At 46.1% G+C, this 22,301-nt stretch overlaps 1 protein-coding gene across 3 annotated transcripts in view; it reads left to right on the top strand.

The window, feature by feature from the left end:
- Nucleotides 1-19,118, top strand: part of eif2ak3 (eukaryotic translation initiation factor 2-alpha kinase 3) — a 33,132-nt gene extending 14,014 nt beyond the window's left edge. Inside the window, exons 2-18 of one of the 3 annotated variants that reach the window (XR_001965032.1) lie at nucleotides 2,293-2,422; nucleotides 7,468-7,662; nucleotides 8,249-8,379; nucleotides 8,476-8,734; nucleotides 9,961-10,126; nucleotides 10,700-10,837; nucleotides 10,954-11,076; nucleotides 11,363-11,583; nucleotides 11,728-11,840; nucleotides 13,575-13,697; nucleotides 14,852-15,001; nucleotides 15,311-16,040; nucleotides 16,894-17,067; nucleotides 17,693-17,794; nucleotides 18,179-18,241; nucleotides 18,381-18,613; nucleotides 18,714-19,118. Coding sequence is in view for 2 of the 3 variants with exons in the window: in XM_018730422.1 (XP_018585938.1) it covers nucleotides 2,293-2,422; nucleotides 7,468-7,662; nucleotides 8,249-8,379; nucleotides 8,476-8,734; nucleotides 9,961-10,126; nucleotides 10,700-10,837; nucleotides 10,954-11,076; nucleotides 11,363-11,583; nucleotides 11,728-11,840; nucleotides 13,575-13,697; nucleotides 14,852-15,001; nucleotides 15,311-16,040; nucleotides 16,894-17,067; nucleotides 17,693-17,794; nucleotides 18,179-18,241; nucleotides 18,381-18,560 (2,998 nt within the window). In the remaining variant the exon portion in view is untranslated. Of the gene's footprint in view, nucleotides 1-2,292; nucleotides 2,423-7,467; nucleotides 7,663-8,248; nucleotides 8,380-8,475; nucleotides 8,735-9,960; nucleotides 10,127-10,699; nucleotides 10,838-10,953; nucleotides 11,077-11,362; nucleotides 11,584-11,727; nucleotides 11,841-13,574; nucleotides 13,698-14,851; nucleotides 15,002-15,310; nucleotides 16,041-16,893; nucleotides 17,068-17,692; nucleotides 17,795-18,178; nucleotides 18,242-18,380 lie in introns of all 3 variants that reach the window. The other 2 variants (XM_018730422.1, XM_018730421.1) reach the window with 2 other exon arrangements.
- Nucleotides 19,119-22,301: the final 3,183 nt, after the last annotated feature.

Here is a 22,301-nt window from a genome sequence, read left to right as displayed (position 1 = left end):
GGATTCATCTTCCGTTAATACCTGTTCCTTGAAGCCTTTTACATTGAAGAGGGTGTCACACGGACACGTTTTGATTGACGTGCATCTTCACTGTAGCGTTCAATGGAAGTTACAGAGGCAGATGAGACGAGCGAATCCGAGCAATTAACGGCAAGATTGCTTCTCTTTGTTCAGGGTAATGAACACAAGACGGCCCAGCCCAGCGCACCTGTTTGGTGTATGGCGACTGTGAATATTCCTACAGGCTTTAAAAAAAAAAAAAAAAAAAAAAAAAAACATATGAGGCATGATTATGGTGCCTTTGTACTCGGGTCTGGATGAAAGAATATGGGTAGCAGGTTCACATCTGGACGCGTAACTTAAAGTGACCTCACCAGTCGCTCCCATATCACATGGGGTTTTGCTGACTTTATATCCAAAAATTGGTGCTTTGTCTCGCAAACAATGTGTTCTTCTGTACCCTTTACTGAACACCTCTTATGTCACAGCCTATTTCATAAGCACTCAATTTATTTAGTTATTTGTTTAAATGTTTTCTCTTTGTCCAAGAAGACAATCCGCTGAAGTTGACTGCACACTACGGGTTTCTTTTTGGCCTCCAGAGTGATGCCAAAAAAGAGACTGAACAATGTTTCGATTGTCCCTCAGAAGCAGATTCCCGTCTCTGTTTTGCCTGCATGCTTAATCACTTAGCGCGCTGTTCGGTGGCACAGAGGCGGGAACGGGCAGGGACCCGCCCACTCCGCATACCTACTGCTTAGCAACAACCAATCCGCCCAATAAATTTGGGGAAGCAGCTCAGCCAATGAGGCGCGAGGAAGCGGAGGGTTTGATGGTACCCAGCCGGAGAGCGGAGGCTGGGAAGAAAACAACGTGCTGCTGTCAGTAGGGGGGCACATGAAAGAGGTGCGACTGGGGGGGTTAGGGTTGGGGGTCTCACTCTTGAGGAGCGCAGGCAGGGTTGATACAGTACTTCAACAGGAAAAACTTGCCTAAGTGCTGCACAAGTTATAGTGCTCAGTTTGGATTTTATTCTGTTTTTCCTGTATTGTCGGGAGGTATGTCAATTGTGCGGTTTGTCCTCGCATGACTGGACTGTTGATTGGGGTGGTCCAGCCAGTGATTGACCAGTCATTTCTGCGTATCCTATATGGACACACAATGTAATGTGACCAAATGAGACAATAAAATAACCATGCCATGCAATGTTTATAGCACTTTTACAGAATCAGCTTTTTTTTTTGCTATTAAAGTTTTTATGCACATGAATCACTTTAATACGGAAAGTGATTTTAAGTTTGTCTCCTACCTTTCTGTTTTGATTCCCCCCCACCCGAAATTCTGGAAGACATTTAAAAAAAAAATGTAGTATTTCAAATATTACAGAATTTAAAAAAAAAAAAAATACTGCAATATTGTGATGCACTGGATTGTTCAGTCATTCCAGTATCTGCTTGCTTGAGGTCTGGTCATGTGCAGATGCACTGTATGAACAGAGAGGCAGAGATGGATGGGTCTTGGGGGGGGGGGAAGGTGTCAATGTCTCTGTCCATTTTTTTGACCTGTATGTGATCCTGTGCAGTGGCACGTGTCCTCCTGGCTGCACACACCTCCCTGCGTCTTCTCACGTTTGCAGAATGTATCAGCAAGACAAATTGCACCAGACATTCCATTACACTTGCTCTGTTCATGGTGTAAGGCCCTTCGCTTCTCCTCTGGAGCTCCATGAATCTTGTTCTGCGTCACTACTGTATATGGTCATCAAACTCCCTTTTGCCTTCAGCCTTGAATGCGTTTGTCAGTGACTACTGATGATATTTACGTTTATTCATTTAACAGATGCTCTTTTCCAAAGCGACTTACATCTCAGAATAAGCAGAACTGTCCTCTACAACAGCAGACAAGTAACAAGTACACAAGTACAGATGTGGTTGCCCAAGTACTGTCAGTTTGTCTGGTACCCCCCCACCCCTTTAAAACCCCACTGGTATTAATACCTTCTTACAGACTTGATAGGAAACATAATGATGATTATGATAGATGGTGTAATTTACAGAGCTGTTGGATCAGGAAAGAAGTGAGTCTGAAAAGAAATGTTTTGAGACTCATTTTCAATGTTGAAAGGACTTCAGCAGTTCTGAGGGGCAGAGGGAGCTCATTCCACCATGTTGGACCTGGAGCCGGTGCTTCTTTCACTGGTCTTTGGAACTGTAATCTGTGTCTTCATAAAAGTGCTGATGTGCATGTGCTGTTCTGCCCCCTTTTAGTTACCCTGTTACTCTCTTCTCACAGGTCCTTGGTGATCATCAGCACACTGGACGGGCGCATCTCTGCCTTGGATCCTAATGATCAGGGCCGCAAGCTGTGGGACCTGGACGTGGGTTCCGGCTGCTTGGTGTCCTCCAGCCTCAGCAAACCTGAGGTATAGAGAGCCCACTCCTCAGCAGAACCTCACTTTGTGCCTCGTGTCACTCTCATACCCGAGTCCAGAGCATCACTCGCATACCTGTGGGTTATTTTCTTGGTGATGAGAGTAGTGTATCAGGTCTGATGGAAGTTAACTCATCTTCATTTGATGAAGCCTGTTTCTTACTGGAGAAAATAAAGCGTGAAACATTAAGCTTCAGGTTGTATTTAGTCAGCAAAAAATCTGTTCTCATTTCATGACAGTAAGTACCAGTGTCCACTCCCTGTTATTACCCCAAGTAGGGGCAGCAGGTGGCGTAATGGTTACAGCTGCAGACTTCCACTCAAAGGGCGTCCTGCTGTAAAGCCTCTGATCGAGGTACTTACTCAGAACTGAAACAGTAAAATGACCCAGCTGTATAAATGGATAAATCAGTGTGAGTAGATGAACGCTTTTGCTTTGGAGGAGAGTCTCAGCAAGTCATTTATAAAATGTTTGACTGTAAAGAATGCTGATGGAAATCATGAAAGAAAATAAAGCAGCAGTTTATGTAATTGTTTCTTATGGAGTCATTTTTGTTGAGATTTCCCCCCCCCCCCCCCCCTCAATAGTTGACAAAAAATGAAATAAAGAAAACCTAAAGTTTACATGAAGGACAAATGTACATTTTCAGGTTTCAGGAGTGATTTCAGTTGCACTTGCAGATGTCCTGACATGCTGTAAGACAGTAATTTTGCAGTGAAATTTCATGTCTGTGATAAACATAACACCAGTTGTAAGCATTGCTAACCACAGGAGCAGAGCGATATTAAAGGAGGAAGTGGTTTGTGGGTATGTTGCGCTGAATGAAATACGTGTGTGCGTACATGCAACAGGTAGAAGGTCTGCAGAAGTTTCACTGACTGCTGCTCTCCCCAGATTTGTTGTGACAACACTTGAGCATTTAAACATGTGCAAGCACAGTGTGTAATACTGAAGTCATGTTTCTTGGTGTGACACTGCGTTCCAGCAGACCTTATAACTTCTGCAGTATTATGTTATATATAAAGCAAAAGCCTCTCTTATGTAGTTTTTTCCACTTAGACGTTAAAGTAGATACTGAAATGAGTTTCACTGCCAAAACAAACATCTAATGGAGAGTAAATTCACATTTCATTAATTTACCTGACACTTGACTCAAGTTAGTCTTGCGCTTCTTCCAATTATTGATTAGTTTGTACAGCTGGGTAATTTTGCTGGAGCAATTTAGGGTAAGTACCTTGCGCAGGGGTATTGTAGCTGTAGGTGGGATTCAACCCCTTTCGGTCCAAAGGCAGCAGCTGTAACCTGTAATGTTGAGCTGAAATTTAGTTGAATCCCGTTTGTTCCAGCGGTGCGGTATGTTGGCATTGTGCTCATCTTAGAAGCTTGTCCCTTAAAGCAAAAGTTAGTTCAGCTATTCTTCAGGAGGGTGGCACTGGTGCCTCCCAGTTCCTGGGCTCTGCATTCGGCCGCAGGTTCGAATCCCGCTCACTCCGTGTGGGGTTGACATGTTCTTGCCATGTTCAGAGGTTTCCTCCCGCAATCTAAAGATGTATGTTTCAGGTGAGGCAGTGGCTTTAAGTTGGACTTGGTGTGTGTTACTCCTCTGCTGTATAAATGAGACTTTATTGTTGTGTATCTTTAAATGCCTAACAGTCACTGTAGGTTTTAGAGAGAACTGTCTGCTAGAAGAGTAAAAACAATATAAATGTTGAGCAGCCCCTCACTCTCACTGCAGTAAACTGCCCCGGCACTCCTCTCCTATGACAGATGCCCTGTGGTAAACTATGTGCGCCACGTGAGCATGATTGGCTGCTCCCCTCATGTGAAACGTTATTATCCAGAGTTACGTTTGCCCACCGCGTACTGTGTTACCAGGAGAGTGGGATTCACCATGTTAGTTTTATCTATCCTCATTATTGACCTCTTGTCGTCCAGCGTGGCGCAGCTGGTGGCCGCCGCTGCTGCGAGGACGACTCCTCGATTGGCTCCTAGCGCTGGCAACCATGCGACGAGGCACTTTGATTGGCGCCCCCATTTGCTCACGCACCAATCTGCTTAGCGATTAGGGCGGCTCCCGACTCGTCCCATTGGCTCCCGCTGCGCTGCCCATGCGGAGCTGCTACCTGCGGTAACGTAGAGAAGCAGGAACCTTGGCGAAGAGCGCCTCTGTCATTTCAAAGTAGTACGCGGCACCCACCGCCGCAGCCGCTCTGGAGTGACTCATGCTGGGAAGGATTAGGATGAGGTAATCTTTTTGGGGGGGGGGGCAAGGGGTGATGTCACCACCTGCTCTGGCTCATCCCACCCCCCCCACCCCATGCTGGGAGGGCTTATCTTGAGAGCCGACACTTCGCAGTTTCTTTTCTAGATAATGGCTCTTAGGAGAGAAACATCTTTATACCCCACTGTCTCCTTTTGGGCACATTTCTATTATTAATAGTCATTATGTATTATTGTATTTGGCACTTTTTTCCAAAGCATCTCGCAGTGTTAAGCAGCATACAGCGATGAGCCTGTTTATATGGCAGCAGGAGGTGGGATTCAAAAGTGCGAGGTAGGGGGCAGCTCCACACACTACACCACGCCATGCCCCTCAGTACAGAAACGGTAGCCATCAGCTTTTGTAAAACACTAAATGCCTTTTTGCTTAATAAAATTTAATCTTTTTGTATTTTTTTCCCTCTCTGTGTGAAAAATATAGAGTATCTACATATCTTTCCGATAGACGTCACGTTCAGGGTGTACCGCCCCGCTGCCTTGCACCCAGTACTTCTGGGATAGGCTCCCGATCACTGCGACCCTGCTCAGGACATAAGTTATTGCAATTGGATGGGGTTTTTTTTTTTTTTTTTTCCCTCCCTTTTTTCAGTAAAATAATTCACACAGAACTTGCTGCCTTACTAGTGAACAAGCAGGTGACACTTTCTTAGACTGCGTGTGTGTTGGGTGTGTTTGTTTATTGATTTGATGCTTTTGTCTAAGGCAATTTACAGCATTAATCTGCTTGACATTTTTTAAGCGCTCTTACTGAGAAGGGTAGTTTCTATGAGCACCTTCATTCCTCAAAGATACCAAAGCAGGAGGTGGGATTTGAATCGGCGTATTTTGAGTGCATGGTACGTGTTGTATCCGATACACCACCCGCTGACCCAGTGGCCAGGTGTCCTACTGCACAAGGGTCCTTTTACGCATTTCTTGCTCCTGAGGCTCAGCGCCTGCCGACTGCTGTGCATTGGCTCATCGCCACAGAATTGCTGACTGTTTTGGTTTCACTCCAGAAAAGGGAGCACAAGTGGCCCATGAAATCGGATAAAATTGACTGGGAAGTGCGGCGGCACTGGGTGTGTGTGTGTGGGGTCCGTTTTGTTTGAGTTCCAGAGTAGAAGGGAACAGACGAGTGTTTCACACACATTCATGTTGCGCTAAAGTTTTTCTTGGGCAGCAGGTGGTGAAGTGGTTAGAGCTGCTGCTTTGCACTCGAAGGACCCTGGTTCGAATCCCGTTCAGTAAGATACTTGCACTTCACTGATACAGCAAAGATTAAATAAATGCTAAATAAATGGGTGAATTGATGTAAATAGCTTAGCACTTTGGAGAAAATTATCAAATAAATAAATGTAAATGTTGCTGTGTTATTCTGACAGCAGGACTTTCATCCATGTGGCTTTTTTCCTCCTGTCTTGGTGGCATGCACTACAAAAAAGACAGGCGTCTGAGAAGTGCTTCCAAACATTGAGAATTTATGAATTTAATTTTGAGGTTTTTTTTCTGTTAAAATATGCAGTCGTCTGCCTCAAGTTACAGTAACGCGATATCACTGTGGAGGTGGGAGTTAAAGAAAACCAAATTTCCATTGGTGGACCGAGGACAGCAGTGTATAGTGTGATGGATCCCATCGTTTTACTGCGGTCCAAAAAAAAACCTGGTTCTCGGTGTGATCATTCTGGTTTGGATCCAAGGTTAGAAAAGCTCTCTGAATAACTGTGAGTCATTGCAGTGGACACCCCTTCACTCCTAAGCCTCTCACCAGCACTCCCAGTATCCAGTCTGCCATACCCCCCCCACCTCCCGCTCTCTGCCCGGCCGTGTGAACGGATGACATCACCGCGTCTGCCACCTCTCGATCACCAGATTGTCTGCTCTTCCGGCGAAACAGGTCCGCGGACTCTGATTGGTCAGTTTCTGAGCGAAAAGGTTACAGCAAAAGTGCGTCCTGCTTGGCTGCACCGCGAAAGAAAGGGCAGACCTGCTGTGACCTCATTTGTTTTTCACCCACCCAGTGGGGAACGCACCCAGATAGGGAAGCGTCTGTCTTGTTCACGACACATTTGGGTCAGTAACAAAGTCACGAGTTATGCAATTGCAGCACATTGTGCGATTATGGCTTGTCGTGATTCGTAATCAGTGAACAGATGTCTTGCTTTTTAGACGTGTTTGTTCCCCCATTATGTTTGATAACGTGATTTGTATAACGGTAAGTGTGTATTGGTTATTAATAGCAACACTCTTAAAAGCACTTTCTGGCTTTCTGGTTTCTTTCGGTGTCAACTGTTAAGGCCCCATGTGAGTTGTGCTGAATCATAGCTCATCCATGTGTGACCAGACGTTGAGTGACTGCATATTGAAATGACCGGACAGTCCGGTGCTTATTATTATTATTATTATTATTTATTATCTTCTTTTCATTATGCTTTCCAGAATGCTTTTTTTTTTTTTTTAAAGCACTGTACCATGTAGGAGTGTGCTGGATTCAGGTAATGAGTAGTGAGGTGGTGGTAGGTACGCTTACAGTGTTTTATTATACATACTATATAAGAACTTCCTCCCTCAGTTATTTAATTTAATGTTATGCGGGTGATCAGTGATTGGGGAGGATTGAAAAGGTGTAATGTGAAGAAAGACAATTTGCTAACCCAGTGCCATCTTGACCTCTTGAGTGGTCTGGGGGCTGATGTGCCAGCACAGTAAGGAGTGAAGATTCAAGTGGACATAACCGATGAGTGATGGAACCACACACTCCTTCCTGTCCCCTGCAGGTGTTCGGGAACAAGATGATCATCCCATCGCTGGACGGGGCACTGTTCCAATGGGACCGCGACAGGGAGAGCATGGAGTCTGTGCCTTTTAGCGTGGAGTCGCTGCTGGAGTCATCCTACCGCATCCGGGAGGACACAGTGCTTGTGGGGGGCAAGTCCCTAACCACCTATGGCCTGGGAGCCTACAGCGGCAAGGTGTGTGGCACCACAGGGACCTGAACAGATTGCCGTAGGTGTGACAGGTCTTTAGTGTGTGTGTGTGTGTGTGTGTGTGTGGAGTCTTCCATATAACACAAACTGGACTCAAGCAAGGGTTCTTCCTTTGCACAAAAAGTGTGTGGTACAGTGTGCAAAGAAACAACACCGACTGCAGTGTTTTCCTGCAAAGAATGAACGTGGTTTCTGCTGGAGTTCGGCACACGAGGGGGACAGCAAACTGCCACTCTTCATCTGTGGTTGGATGTTCCTGTTATTCTGGGCTGAACTGGGAGTAGTACAAAAATAATTGCAGAATTCAACTTATTACATCATAATGTTGCAGAAACTCAAGGACAGATTACATTTGCAGTTCTATTACATGAATGGTTCTGAAGACACATGTGGCAGATACAAGTGGATTTCCATTTGATGCTAACAAAGATGGCTGCTTTGATTTAGCAGTTCTCTTGACAATAATGTCATCTAATTATGTTTTGGAGCCAGAGGAGCTTGAAGTCCTCTTGTAATTTTCTCCCTCCGTTTGACTCCATTTCCCCACTTGCGGCTCGCTCTTCTCCTGTAGCTGCGCTACATCTGTTCAGCGGTGGGCTGCAGCCATTGGGATGAGGCGGACATGGAACCAGAGGATGTGCTGCTCCTCCAGAGGACCCAGAAGACCGTCCGTGCTGTTCGTCCCCGCAGCGGCAGCGAAAAGTCAGTCAACAGCTTATGTTTGGCCATACGGTGTACAGTACACATAACATGTATGCCATACAACTCTCACACTAACACCCTTACATCCTTCTGCAGGTGGAACTTCAGCGTGGGCCACTTTGAGCTAAAATTTGTCCCCGAGACACAGCCCGGACTTAACTTCCTGGAGGGGGAACCGCCCGGTGGGGGAGGGGTGGGGCGTGAAGGCCAGCGCGAGAGCCAGCAGGTCATCCATGAGGAAGAGGAGGAGCCCAGAGCTGAGACGCGTGATCTGGTGATTAAGGTGTCTGTTCCAGACTGGAAGGTGATGGCCTTCAACAACAAGCCAGGCGGGGAGCTAGCTTGGGAGCACCAGGTGAGGCACTTTCTAGGAATTCCAGTGCTCTTCCTCAGCTGGTGGTCTGTCAGCTCATAGTGGAGCGCAACAGTGGTCAGTGTGTCAGCTCTCATGAAAGTTCAGGTGGCTTTGTTGGTTGTTTCCAAGGGCCAGGGGATTTGCATTTCTCTTTTCGTGCTTTTGGGTGGGTCCCCTTCTTACAAACTCTTTGCTCTTACAGACTTTTCTGAGATGTATTTAATATTTATTTTTCATTAGTATAGCTAGCATGCAATTAAAATGGCGCCATGGTTTCACTCAATTCAATGACAAGATGCCAATTGTGAGTAGTAAGTGGTCCTTTAACTTTGTCAACACCTTGCTCGAAGCTCTAGCCGGGGTTCTTTACCGTCCGTGTTTTGTTATTTACTACCGGACATAAACACCCAGCCAAGGAACTCAGAAGGGACAGGTGTGTGCACGAGGCTTCCCGGCTCACCACAGGAAGTGACCGTCTGCCAGTCTGGTCACCACGAGCTGCTCAGTGGGAGAGAGACAGTCTGCTGCTCTCTTCCCATCCAAAATGTGGAACTGCTGTGTTGCTGGCATTTATATTATTCATTTGTAGAGGCACTTGGAGTAAACAAAATTGCTTTTCACCAGCAGACAGATAGAGATGCACACAAGTACAGTCCCATAGTCCAAAACCAATATTGTCAGTGCACATTACATGACAATCTGCATAGAAAATCAGAACAGAATAGTGTCAGAACTGCTCGCAAGTCTCTATCCCAAGTTTGTAAGTAGGAGACCTGCTGCACTGGTTTTATGTTGCCCAAGAATGTGAAGAGCTTTTCAGAACTCTTGTATGAAGAAGAAAAGCAGTTTCAACCCCTTTCAGCCAGACATTGCAAATTAGCATCAACTGGTAATTTATTTTTCCAACTGCCAGTATTACTTTTGCTCTAAGAGGGTTAAGGGGACATCAGGAGAACAGCAACATTTTTTTTTCCCCCCAATAACAGCTGTGTCATGTTATGAATGTGGGTTTTTTTTAATTGAAAATAAACAGGTAGAAAATATTATTCTTGAAGCAGTATTCTTGGCATATTGTATTTTTTTAAGTTTTCTTTAATTATCATAGAGTAAAACTGTGGGGGGGGGGGGGGGGGGTCTGTTTGACTGAGCTGGAACTGTTCACTCTGCCATAACTTCTGCTCCTGAGTGCACATCACTCAACGTCTTTACCCTGTTTGCCCGTCCAGTTTTGCACCCCGATCGCGTCAGCGTGGCTAGTGCAGGGAGGGAGGGTCACCCCCATCAGCCTGTTTGACGACACCTCCTACACCACACGTCCAGACTCTTTGCCCGAGGAGGACGAGGAGATTGTGGAGGAAGCTCGTGGAGCCACAGAGTCCAGTGTCTACCTTGGTAAGGAGTATAGCAGAATGGCAGCGTGGTCTTCTGGTAACTTGGTTAAAAAGCACCTGGGCTGTGTGTGCTTATTTTTATTTTTACGGAACTGGGGGTCTGTGCTCAGCCCGCTGGGGAATAGATGACAGCTGGGCTTCACAGAACTCTTGGAGTGTTTTCTTTAGCACTGCTGTGCTGTCTTACTGTCCCAAGAGGAAACGGATCTCCAGTCATGCAAATGAAACAAACTCCATAGCACTGCTTGGGAAAAAGGAATCTTGTATTGAAGAATAAAAAGTCAAATATCTCCCAGACATTGTGCTTGCAATGATTGTGGGGTTGGGGTGTCTGGAGGACTAGTCACAACTGTGTCCGTTTGAGTTGCAGCAACAGAGACAATGTGATTTTCTGCCTTTGTAGGTTAACTGATATTAGCGAGACTGTAAATTCCCTGCGAGGATTAATGCAGTGCTATCCTGTCCGATATTAATGTGAGCGTATTATACAAATATTTTGTGTTTGAGGTACACGAAATGCAGGATTCAGGTCTTGGGTCTTCAGTCAGGTGATTAGTGGTCTCTCCCCTCCCAGGTATGTTTCAGGGACAGTTGTATCTCCAGTCTTCTGTGCGGATCTCAGACAAGTTCTCCACCAGGCCCAAGGCCCTAGACGCCCGCGGCTCGAAGAGCATAATCTCCTTGCCCACAGTCAAATGGAAGCCCCTAATCCGTGAGTTGAGATCAACTGTTGCTTTCCCTGTCGTGTCCTCAAGCCATGTTTATCACACATTCTCACACCACGGGTGATGTGGAGCAACTTGTGTTCACAACGTATCTATGTTACAGATTCTCCGTCTCGAACGCCGGTCCTTGTCGGCTCGGAGGAGTTCGACAAGTGTCTGAACAATGACAAGTTCTCACATGAGGAGTACAGCAACGGGGCGCTGTCTGTGCTGCAGTACCCTTACGGTAAGGCTCCACCCTGTTTCGTCCTCTGTTTAACACCTCAGCCAGTGTCCTGGTGCTTGGGTCATTTCTGCATGTGTGAAATTAGAGCTTGTGACGAGAAGCATTATTGATGGTAGCTGCGATTTGTGTGGATGCGATGGTAAATGTTGGGGCCTTAGTCTGCTTAAGGCTTGAACGTTTTCACACTTCTTTAAATGCAAAATGCAACATTTTTAGAGGTCGTAAGTTGTGAAATTTGTGTCATCCTAACATTGCCAACTGACCCTCTCCCTCTGTGTCCACACAGACAATGGGTACTACTTCCCCTACAGCAGTCGTTACCGCGGGCGGCGGGAAACTGCCGTCAGCCTGCTGCAGGGTCCCGGGGCACAGACGGAGCTGCGCAGGAAGGACCCCGTGCTACTGCTGCCCTGGTGGAAGGAGATCCTTGGCACCATCGTGTTTTGCATCGCCGCCACCACCTACATTGTTCGCAAGTTCTTCCACCCAACGGCCACCAGCGTACGGGTGAGAACTGGTTCTGTTCCACAGAAAGCCCATTGAGCTCTGTGGTCTATAACATGATGTTGTGTGGCATCAGTTCTGGGAGCACCGTGTTCCTGCCCCGGCGTGTGCCGTAGCTCACCTGGTATTTGCCTTTTCCTTGCCCAGCAAAGGAAGGAGTCTGAGACACAGTGTCAGACGGACAGCAAGCTGGAGCTGGAGCTGGAAGACCCCAAGGAAGTGACCGTCATGGACGGCAGAAACACGGAATACGTGTCCAGGTGAGACCACCTGCCGCACCCGAACACGATCGTCTCGTGTGAACTACAAATGGCAAGACGTTGCTTGGAAAGATATTTTCCCCCAAAAAATTATGCTGTGGTTGCTTAGATTCATTTTATAAAGTGAGTTCAGTAATGAAATCTGTAATGGAGGAACGATACTGTGTCAGCTTTACATCAGTGTTGTAACCTTGGTCTTCAGCAACTTGACCGAGGACTTTACTCTCTTTACTCTAATTATAAGACTGCAGCTGGTCCAGGTCTGAGTCAGGTTCTTTTTAAATAGCAAAATTTATCATTGGAATTGTCTGAGTTATCCACTGAAATAGAACATCTCCATTCAGTATTTTCATCAAGAAATGCTCAAGTATGTACATAGCAGCTGGTGCAGTACTTCGGAAATCTGCAACAGCTTTTCCTCTAGCCATTTCGCATGAAATGACGCTTCTGTGAAGTACATTTCGTACTTATTTTAAGGAGGTTGTGCACATCCTGCCACCGATTTTTCTTTTTTTTTATTTCACGAGTTCGCTTTATTAGGTTTATCTAACTAAGGCTGCGTAAGACCCAGTTTTGCCTCTAGCACAGCCCAGGTTCTTTGAGGAAGGGGCTCAACAAGGTGCTGGAGACAATGCAAAGCGATTTGTCTCACCCTTTACTGGCTGTAGTTTCTCACACACCCTTCTTTTTCATCTCGTTCCACCTCATTGTAGAGGGGGCGCAAATCTGAGGCCTTTGGAGTGAAGTAAAGTCATTTTGCTGGAACCGTTCTGAGACGATTCATGCATTGTGGCATGATCAATAATTCTGCCCAAGGGATCCGTTTGAAGAAGGGAAGACTGTGGGCATAAAAGGAGACACTCGGTGACACTCACGCTGCACTCAGGAGGCACAGAGGGATCTCACCATTTATTATTGACACTGTAGCGCATGAAAATACCAGGATGCTGGAAATTCTTGAGATTTTGGAGACAATGAGTCTGGCGCCGACAGCCATGTCACATTGAGTGTTTTGTGGATCACTCATCTTTTGCTATATATAAGAAGTATCTAGGTCTTTGGGGGAATGATAATATGTGTAAAGGGGCAGGTGTACCAAATAAAGTGGCAGGTAGTGTATTTTATTTTTTTTTTTTTGAAACTTTATTAATTTTTATCAAATATATCAAAACATCACAACACATCCACAGCTATGTACAAAATAATCTCACAAAATAAGGGGGGGGGGGGACCTCTCCTTGTACATAGCAGTGCCAGCATCCCTCCCCCCTGAACAGGTAGTGTATATTTTACCAGCACTTTGCTTTAATACCTTTGGATTGCAAGCATGAGTGTTGTTTTAAGTGTGCAGAGATATTTTTAATGATTAAAAATGGTAATTTCAACACCGTACTGTGGAGTTACATAGATAATGTCTATGAGGTGCAGTCGCTGTGCTGTTCAACAGGAGAACTCACTCTCATCGAACACCGTTGCTGGGGAGTTCCTGGCAGTTCAGTTGTGTGTAACCTTGTGAGATGTGCTGTTCATCAACTCAACCTGGGGTGACCATCGGTCATCCGGAATGACCAGACAGTCCAGTGCCTCACAATATTATCTCTTCAAATGTTTTTTTCAGATTTTTCAAAAAAGGGAAAAAGTGTTGGGTTATTTGGGGCAGACCATTGGGATACGAACTATATGTGAAGGACAGGCTGTGTGTTTGACTCTGCCCTGTGCACTTTACCTCCTCAGGTACCTGACAGATTTCCACCCTGTCCAGTGTCTGGGCCGCGGGGGGTTCGGTGTCGTCTTTGAGGCCCGCAACAAAGTGGATGACTGCAACTATGCCATCAAGAGGATCCGCCTGCCAAATAGGTAGCCCAGCCTCGTACCTGTAAACCTCTAACCTGCACTTGTACCCGTACCCTCCTGGACACGGCCCATCGCAGCACCATCCGAACAGCCACAGATGAAACCTTTATGAATCTAGAATGGATCTGAAGTCCTTGGAATGTGGTTTCATGACCTAGTGTGTTTAGAGCTGTGGCCTTGCGTTCGAAGGACCCGGGTTCTAATCCCACATCATACTGTAGTGCCCTTGAGCAAAGTACTTAGCCTGGTTTGATAGAGCAAAAATGACCCTGCTGTATAAATGGTAAATCAGTGTAAGCAGCTTAACCCTGTAAAGCTGGCAGGCTGGGATCGTGCCTCTCGAGGACAGCCAGTTCTCATAGTGTCTTTTAATAAGGTGTTTGAACAGGAAGGGCGACGTGGGACTTTGTTTGCTAAGGTACCAATAAACACACTTCAGGGAGTAGGAACTTAATCTGATACCACCTTATTGCTACTGAGTTAAAGTAAATTTCACACTAATTGTCATGGACTGTAAACTTCTGTCGTGTAACATGAAAAGGGAAATGATAGCAAGTTGGTCACTCAGCACCAGCAGTTGTCAGCTGTGGAAATTTAATGTACCTCTGGAACCCCACCCCCCATGTGAAAGTTTCCCCTCCCTGGTAACAGCAAGTCTTGACCCTCATACTAAATGTGTACAAGAATTTGCACAAATACAAAGCACGCAGTCAACTTAATGGTCATTAAAATCTGTTTCTGGTTCATTTCACCTTCAGAATAAGAGCAGTTACATGAACACATTTACATAATGATGTGCTATTAGACTGTTAATGGGGGGGCTTGTTCATCATTTTTGTGCAAACTGTCCAAACCATGTCATAGAAAATGTTTCTGTTGAACAGCGCAGTGGAGTTGTTCTGTTTTGCATGTGGACTCAGTGCTGCAGACCAAGGCAGTGACCTGAAAGCTCTCTAATGTTTGTGCTGATCCAGCCTCACAGCTAGCACTTATGCGCTGGAACAATTTGCACCAGTTGATGAAAAAAATGATAGTGTTAGTCAGGTAGTAGCAGTAGAGGCCTTGAGGGTCGAGGCAGTGCAGTATCTGGTGAGGAATCCTCGGTGAAAATGGCCTTGAGCTTCGCACGCACGTGCTGAACATGTGGTCTCCTGCAGCGAGCTGGCACGGGAAAAGGTGATGCGTGAAGTGAAGGCCCTGGCGAAGCTGGAGCACCCAGGAATCATCCGGTACTTCAACGCCTGGCAGGAGAGTCCTCCGGAAGGCTGGCAGGAAGAGATGGATCAGCGCTGGCTAAAGGAGACCAGGTGGGAACTTCATGACACCAGTTTTTCCCTTCTTCATCTTCAGCCTTGGAGGTGGACTGGAGAAATGCATGCTGGTTATACTGAAGGGTGCTTAGAGCTACTGCCCAAAGCTCGCAGGTTTGAATCCCACCTCCAGCTGCAGTACCCTTGAGGGAGGTACTTAGCCTAAATAGCTCCAGTACAATTACCCGGTTGTATGAGTAAACAGTTGTAAGTAGCTTAATGTTGTAAGTCGCTTTGCAGTAAAGCGTCAGCTAAATGAGTAAATGTAAACATGACCCCAGCATCATGGTTCCGAAATTCTTTTAGTGCCACAGATTGGCTGCTGAGCTCCCCCGACCACATGGAGGTGCTGTCCGTGAAGGTTCCGGTCTCCAAGCCTTCGGAGTCCTCTGCAGAAGGTGTGGTGGGCGGAAGAAAGAACCCAGCAGGCCTGTACCCATTCCCCCGGGACCTATTATCTAGCACAGAGGCCATGATGTGGGGCACCAAGGTTCCCAGCATGCCGTCCGGTGGCGCACCGATCCAGGATTTGCTGAGTTTCCTTTCGGATGGTAACAGCCAGGTGGAGCCCGAGGGCTCAGACTCACCCCACTCCTTCGAGCTGTGCCCTCCCCACGTCTCTGGAGATCGTACCTCATCCTCGTTTGACATCGTGTTTGAAGACTCGGGCTGCGATCGTACCCCGGAGCCAGCGGAGACGAGCAGCCGCAGCTCCCTGACCAAGCGCGTCGGCTCTGCGTCTCGATCCCAGGGATCCGCCCACTCCTCCTCGCAGCCTCGGCCAAACTCGCTAAGCCTGGACCTGTGCCGCTCAGCCGCTTCCCCGAGCACCCAGCGGCCCCGCCCTCTGGCCTCGCCCAAGGTCTACCTATACATTCAAATGCAGCTGTGCCGCAAGGAGAACCTGAAGGACTGGATGGCGCAGCGATGCCTTCCCGAGCAGCGGGACCGCACCGAGTGTCTGCTTATCTTCCTGCAGATCGCCGAAGCCGTCAGCTTCCTGCACGGCAAGGGCCTCATGCACAGGGACCTCAAGGTAACGTTCACAGCGATTCCCACAGGTGTACTAGGTCTTGCTCTGGATTTGGGTCACACTCCTTATCGCTAATGTTTCAGCATGGGAGACATTGAAACCGCTTCCTGTAGGCTGTGACCCAAACAAGGGCCATGAGGGTGTCCTGCAGGTCATCACACGGTGTGATATTTAAAGAAAAAAAAATTGTGTGCTATTAGAAGGCCATTACTTCACTGGCCCAGTATGAAGGAATATTGGAATGGTAATTAAAACAGAGTAGCGGCAGATAATATAGCATCTATGTACACTTAATGTAATAATGGAGGAGCCTCTTGTATCTTTGTCATCTGAGTGTGGTGTTATGGCTGGTGCTGTCATTTTTACACATTATTTTTACAGTTATTGTTGAATGCTTAGTTTGTGGGGTTTTTTTAATATTCATAACTGTTCCAAGATGAGTTTTATTTTTAGTGTTTTACAGTATATAATAAAGATAATCATATACTGGCTGATAGTATAATGGTCAGAGCTGCTGCCTTTGGACCCAACGGTCACAGATTTGAATCTCACTTCCAATTGTAGTATCCTTGAGGAAGGTACTTACCCTAAATTGCTCCAGTAAAAATTACCCAACTGTATAAATGGGTAAATATTTGTGACGATGTACCTTACCATTGTAAGTCACTTTGGAGAAGAGCATCAGATAACTGAATAAATCTAATAATCTCTTATCGCCATTTACTGGACTATGTTCAGGATCACCACCAAAGGGTCCTGGGACTGTCGGGCTGTTTCACTACCATGTCTGAAAACATGCTGCAGTGTGCGGAATGTCCAGACCTGAGGCAATAAACGCATTTTATCCGATCCTCAGCCCTCCAACATTTTCTTCACGCTGGACGACGTGGTGAAAGTTGGTGATTTCGGCCTGGTGACTGCCATGGACCAGGAGGAGGAAGAGGAGATTGAGGAACTCAGCATTCCCCTACCAGTCTACGCACGACACACGGGTCAAGTGGGGACCAAGCTCTACATGAGCCCTGAGCAGGTGGGGCCCTTGGGTGGGGGAGCAGAGAGGGCACCATGACAGCAGGGTCCACCGCCTTGCTTGAGCTCATCACACTGGCGATGAAGCACATGTAGATCAGCATCATTGCTGGGTCTGGATGTAAACCACATGTGACTGCACCACAGTCTCAAAATGTGGTAATGAATAGAGATTTGTTACCGCAGAAGCAGCACCACACACACACACACACACACACACACACACACACACACACACACACACTCTCTCTTCACCTCAGGTGACATTAACTCAGGCTCACTAATACTTGCGATGGCTGAACCCCCCTACAGGCCTCTTACTGTGCGCCACAGCAGGGTCATTGAGGGCGGTAATCTTTCGAGCCTTTCAATTATCAATTAAATCGATTATACCTTGAATTAAAATTGAGGTAATTTCCTTTTTTCAACCCTATCTTTATTAGGGTCTCCTACTGGGGGGCACCCAGGAAATGACCTGGTTTTTAATTCAAGGTAAATTTACAGTAGACGTGCACCTTTTCTGGAAGATTCCTGAACACACAGCGCAGCTCAAGCGTATGTTCTCAGGGCTCGGCGCAATGAGGGTATGTTTCCACGCTGTGCACTGACCGAGTCCCATCCTACAGCTGCTGGGTCAGTCCTACTCCCACAAGGTGGATGTTTACTCCCTGGGCCTCATCCTCTTCGAGCTGCTGTGTCCCTTCAAGACCCAGATGGAACGGGTGGAGGTAAGGGATGTCACAGCCACCGTGCCCACACCATCTGACCTGGGTCATAGGGTCACTTTACTTTAGGGAAGCCTTCAGAGTAAGTTTAACGGAGCAAGTAAAATACATCTACCCAGTGTGTTGGAACTTTTGAATTTTAAATGTGTCTCGCAAGCAGTGGAAAAACGTGATTCAATAAATGAAGAGCAGATGAAAAAGAAAAGGGGAAAAAAATCACCTGATTAAATATTTCTTGGAAACACATTTGTTCAGTTACTTTTTCCCAAATTTTTTTTAGAGTTTAACATGTATTAATGTGAACTAGGCTTAGTTTGACATTAAGTGTGCGTGACTGTGTTTTACAGTGCTCTATGGTAAAGCTATATGTTTTCCTTTCCTGTGCAGACACTGACCAAAGTGAGGGACATGGAGTTTCCCACTTCTTTTTCCCAGAACAATGTGCAGGAGGTGAGTCTCTCTTTCTGCCCTTTGGTGGCAAAATTGCTTAAATAAGTGACTTACTGTGGAAAAGAAAGGGATGAAGTGTTCGAACTCAGGCTTTGTGAGCACCTACTGAGCCGCTCGCACCCATGTCTCTGTTCCGCAGCTGGGCATGGTGCGCAGCATGCTGTCTTTGTGTCCCAGCGAGCGCCCAGAGGTTGCCGACATCACGGAGACGCCCCTCTTCCAGGAGCTGGAGGTGCCGTGCAGGCTGGCAGTGAGACAGCGCTCCCGCACCTACAGCTCGTCCTCCACAGGACGCCCCGCCCGCCAGGCGAGCACCTGAGCTCCAGCCACGGCGTTGTTCCTCCCTCCCTCTGGGTGCGTCGCTCTGACTCGGTGAGCTGCGCACTTCTGGTTTGGGAGAGCGCACATACTTAACACATGATTTTTAACGCATCCCATCTCAACTTGGACCCTGCTGCTTTTGTGGACACAGAGGCTCCTCCCAGCTCCGTCAGCCACACTGGACCTGGACCTCCCGCTTGAATTCCTGTAGTGCCAGAGCCACTGCGCTTCGCTCACGTGCAGACTTTTGTCCTCCTGGCGGTCGAGGCCACTCCGCGACCTGGAGATGCTGTCATGGGGCAATTCGTGTACAGAAAGTCCTGCTTCACCAGAACCGCCTTGTACACGGAGACTGGGCTCCACAGGCTCCTCCCACATGAACGACTAACCTTCTGCATGGCTGTGCAAACACTGGAAGAGCATGTTTTCTTGCTCTTGACATAACACCCCCCCACCACAATGTTTTCAGCAGGAGGTCATCCTGCCGCACATTTCCGCCCCCTGCTTGTAAAGACAAAGACTGATTGAGGAAAGAAGCCTCACTTCCTGCACCCCCCCCCCCAGGCACCCGCAGTGCGGTGGTGCAGTGTTCTCCGCGGTAAAGGGAGCTGGACATACAGCTGTGATGTCCGTTCTGAAGTGAGCGGGATGGTCGGCTGGATGGACAGGACTGGCGACTCGATTGACTGATTGATTGATTGATTGATTTGGGTTTGGACATTTTCAGTTTGCTGATGGACCTCTGAAACCGGACCACATTCTTCTGTTAACTTCATTCATAATCCGTTCACTCAGATACGTAATAACAGCATCATTTTCTGTAGCTGTTTTTGATTCAAGAATCCACTGTTGAAATAATGTTCACGTTTCAGGATTTTTAAAAAAAAAATAATAATTTTCCCCTCCTGTGGGACTGAAATGTACAAAGTCTGCTTTAGCCTAATGTAATTAACTGTACATGATAATGAATCTCATCAAAATTGTCTTTAACTGTATATATTTCCTTTCGGGGCGAGACTTCTAGGCCTTTTCTTTGTGGAGAGAGAACTTATCTGTCCAGTGCTTTGACGGGTTGCACTAGGGCACACTGGGTTTACCATGGTAACACCCCCAGAGTGTTACCTGGTCCAGAGTTTCTTACTGCTGAGAGGAGCAGAGGCTGATGGGAAGCTCAGAACTGTGGGCCCGAAGGACATGAGCACCACAGAGACAGACCCCCCACCCCGCTACCGGACTGCATGTTCGAAAGGGGGAGGGGGTGTGTCCTATGCGGTTTGGGGCTCTCAAACCCTGCCTTCCTGAACTTTTTCTTTGTACAATCATTTTTCCAGCTTTCGACATGTAAATAAGTCTCTTTTTACTTTTATTTATGTTTAAAGCAGAATCAATCCTTTTGGATTGGTGATAAGTCAGTGCACTTCATGCAATAATTGTCAAGTGCATTGAAATATTGTGACTTCTTATAAGTCTAAATTTAATAAAACATTCTAGGACATTTTTATTCTTGCCTGCGATTTCTTTCTTTCTCTCCCATACATATGAAAAGCTTTAATGCTATACAGGAGCAACATTCTGGAATGATCTTCATTTGAACCAGGAGTCATCGGTTGTCCTCTGTCAGCTGTTTTGAAGCAGTGATCCTTCACATCAAGGTACTTGTGTCTTCAACAATCACCTGTCTGCATCCTTAACTGTCTGGAGGCAAAATGTTTGTCACTTTATACTAATAATAGAAAAGATGGGTTTCGAGACCCTGCTCGAAGGTTGAGAGGGATTCAGCCACCCTGTGCCATTAAAACAACCAAAGACCAAATAGCAGGTTCCTTAAGCATCTTGTAGGCCATAAAGTCTTGAGCTCCACCTTTAAGATATGTAAGTAAAAAAAATTTAATAAAAAAAAGGTAACGTCTCTTCTTGAGTTAGAGCTTTTACTGGAAGAGAAGGGTTTAACTTTGTAAGGGCCTAGTACATACATGTTAGTGTGTGCAAAGTGGTCTTGGTGCGGAGGGAATGGAGAGCAGCGCACCCCTCATGTTACTCCTGGCGGCTCCAGCAGATGGCGCTGCTCAGATACACACCAGGAACAGCCCGAGCTCAGCTGTTGTGCTGAGGGTTTACCTCACTTTCACCGTGTTACCATCTCCGCACTGAAGGGTGAGCAGCTGCTTTAGGAATGTAGTTAAGAGGCCTTGATTCCAAAGGTTCGTTCCAAGGTGGTTCCAGGTTGAGGTAGTACAGTGCTTAGAAGTGCTGGTTTTGGACCTAAAGGTCACAGGTTCAAATCCCACTGCCAGCTATTGTACTGTTGAGCAAGTTACCTTAAAATTGCCCCAGTAAAAATTACCCAGCTGTGTAAATGTGTAAATAATTCTTAAGTGGCTTTGGAGAACAAGATAAATGAGTAGATATGTTATACCTGTTCATACAAGCGTACAGAACAGAGGTTGTTTTCTGTGTCTCCAGTGTTCACCTCTTTGCTCATCGTTATTCAGTCATTTAGTTGATACTGTTTCTCTGAAGTGACTTGGTTACTTACTGATACATAATTTTTACTGGGACAATTTGGAGGTACTGCAAAAGCAGGTGGGATTCAAACCTGGGTCCTTTGACGTTTCCTATCACACATGCGCACACACACGCACACAATGTCTACAACCGCCTGTCCCACGCGGGGTCGCAGCAAACCACAGCCTAACCCGGCAACACAGGGCGCAAGGCTGGAGGGGGAGGGGACACACCCAGGACGGGCCACCACAAGGCACCCCAAGCGGGAGGCGAACCCCAGACCCGAACAGAAGCCTGAAATTCAGATGACCACACCTAAAGCCTCTAATTTTACCCTGTTTTACACAAGGAGGTTACACTCCTCCTATACTGTCTCCCACACCTGACACCTGTAATATTTACGCTGCCTGTAACAACCTGATGTTCCTGCATTTTTTTTGGTTTATGGTTTTAAAATCAAATAGCATGCACTCATGGATAATCTATACAATACAAAATATTAATATATTTACAGTAGTTGAATAGGTAGATATCTTTTATATTATACTCCACCATCACAGCCAATATTATATATACAGTAATATTTGTTGTGATGATGAGCAAAATATGAAACAATTAAGTATAATATTAAAATACATTTGAATTGATGAGCCAGGACCTGTAGCACTTATTGTCACGATCCAATTAAGACTGTAGTGCAGTTAAATATTTTGCCTGAATATAGGTATTAATTTCATTAATATTTATTTGTACATTTCATTTGTTGCCGTGTTGATTACAAATGAAAATGTAAATGAGAATGAGAGTCAGTGAGACCATTCCCTTTATTGATTTTCTTTATCGATTATCTGAACATTCATCGAAATCACTGCAGAGGAATATGGAAAATGAGTGATATTAAATATTTCACGTATTATAATATTAAAATTACATATAATTATAAATCACAATATTTTCTATTATAATAATTCAATACTTTTTATTTTAAATATTATTATAATATGCGCTTCATGATCCAACCTGGAAGAGGGAAGCGAGGGAACAAATCCGCAAAACGGTCAAATTACTTTAATAACACGAACAGTAAAGAGGAGCAATAAAAACAATCCTCTCTGTAACTTAACCTATGTCGCTGCCTTCGGAAGTTTGCATCTTTGGGATTTAGCCGGTGCAGAGATCCGAAGTGTCTGTGGCGGGAAAATCACGGACTTTATTCGCTTCTTCTCTTTTTCTT

The sequence above is a fragment of the Scleropages formosus genome, chromosome 1 (genome assembly GCF_900964775.1).
Source record: "Scleropages formosus chromosome 1, fSclFor1.1, whole genome shotgun sequence".
In the NCBI taxonomy this organism is placed as follows: Eukaryota; Metazoa; Chordata; class Actinopteri; order Osteoglossiformes; family Osteoglossidae; genus Scleropages; species Scleropages formosus.
The sequence above is the reverse complement of the archived record's forward strand: the minus strand, read 5'-3'. Positions and strand labels throughout refer to the sequence as shown.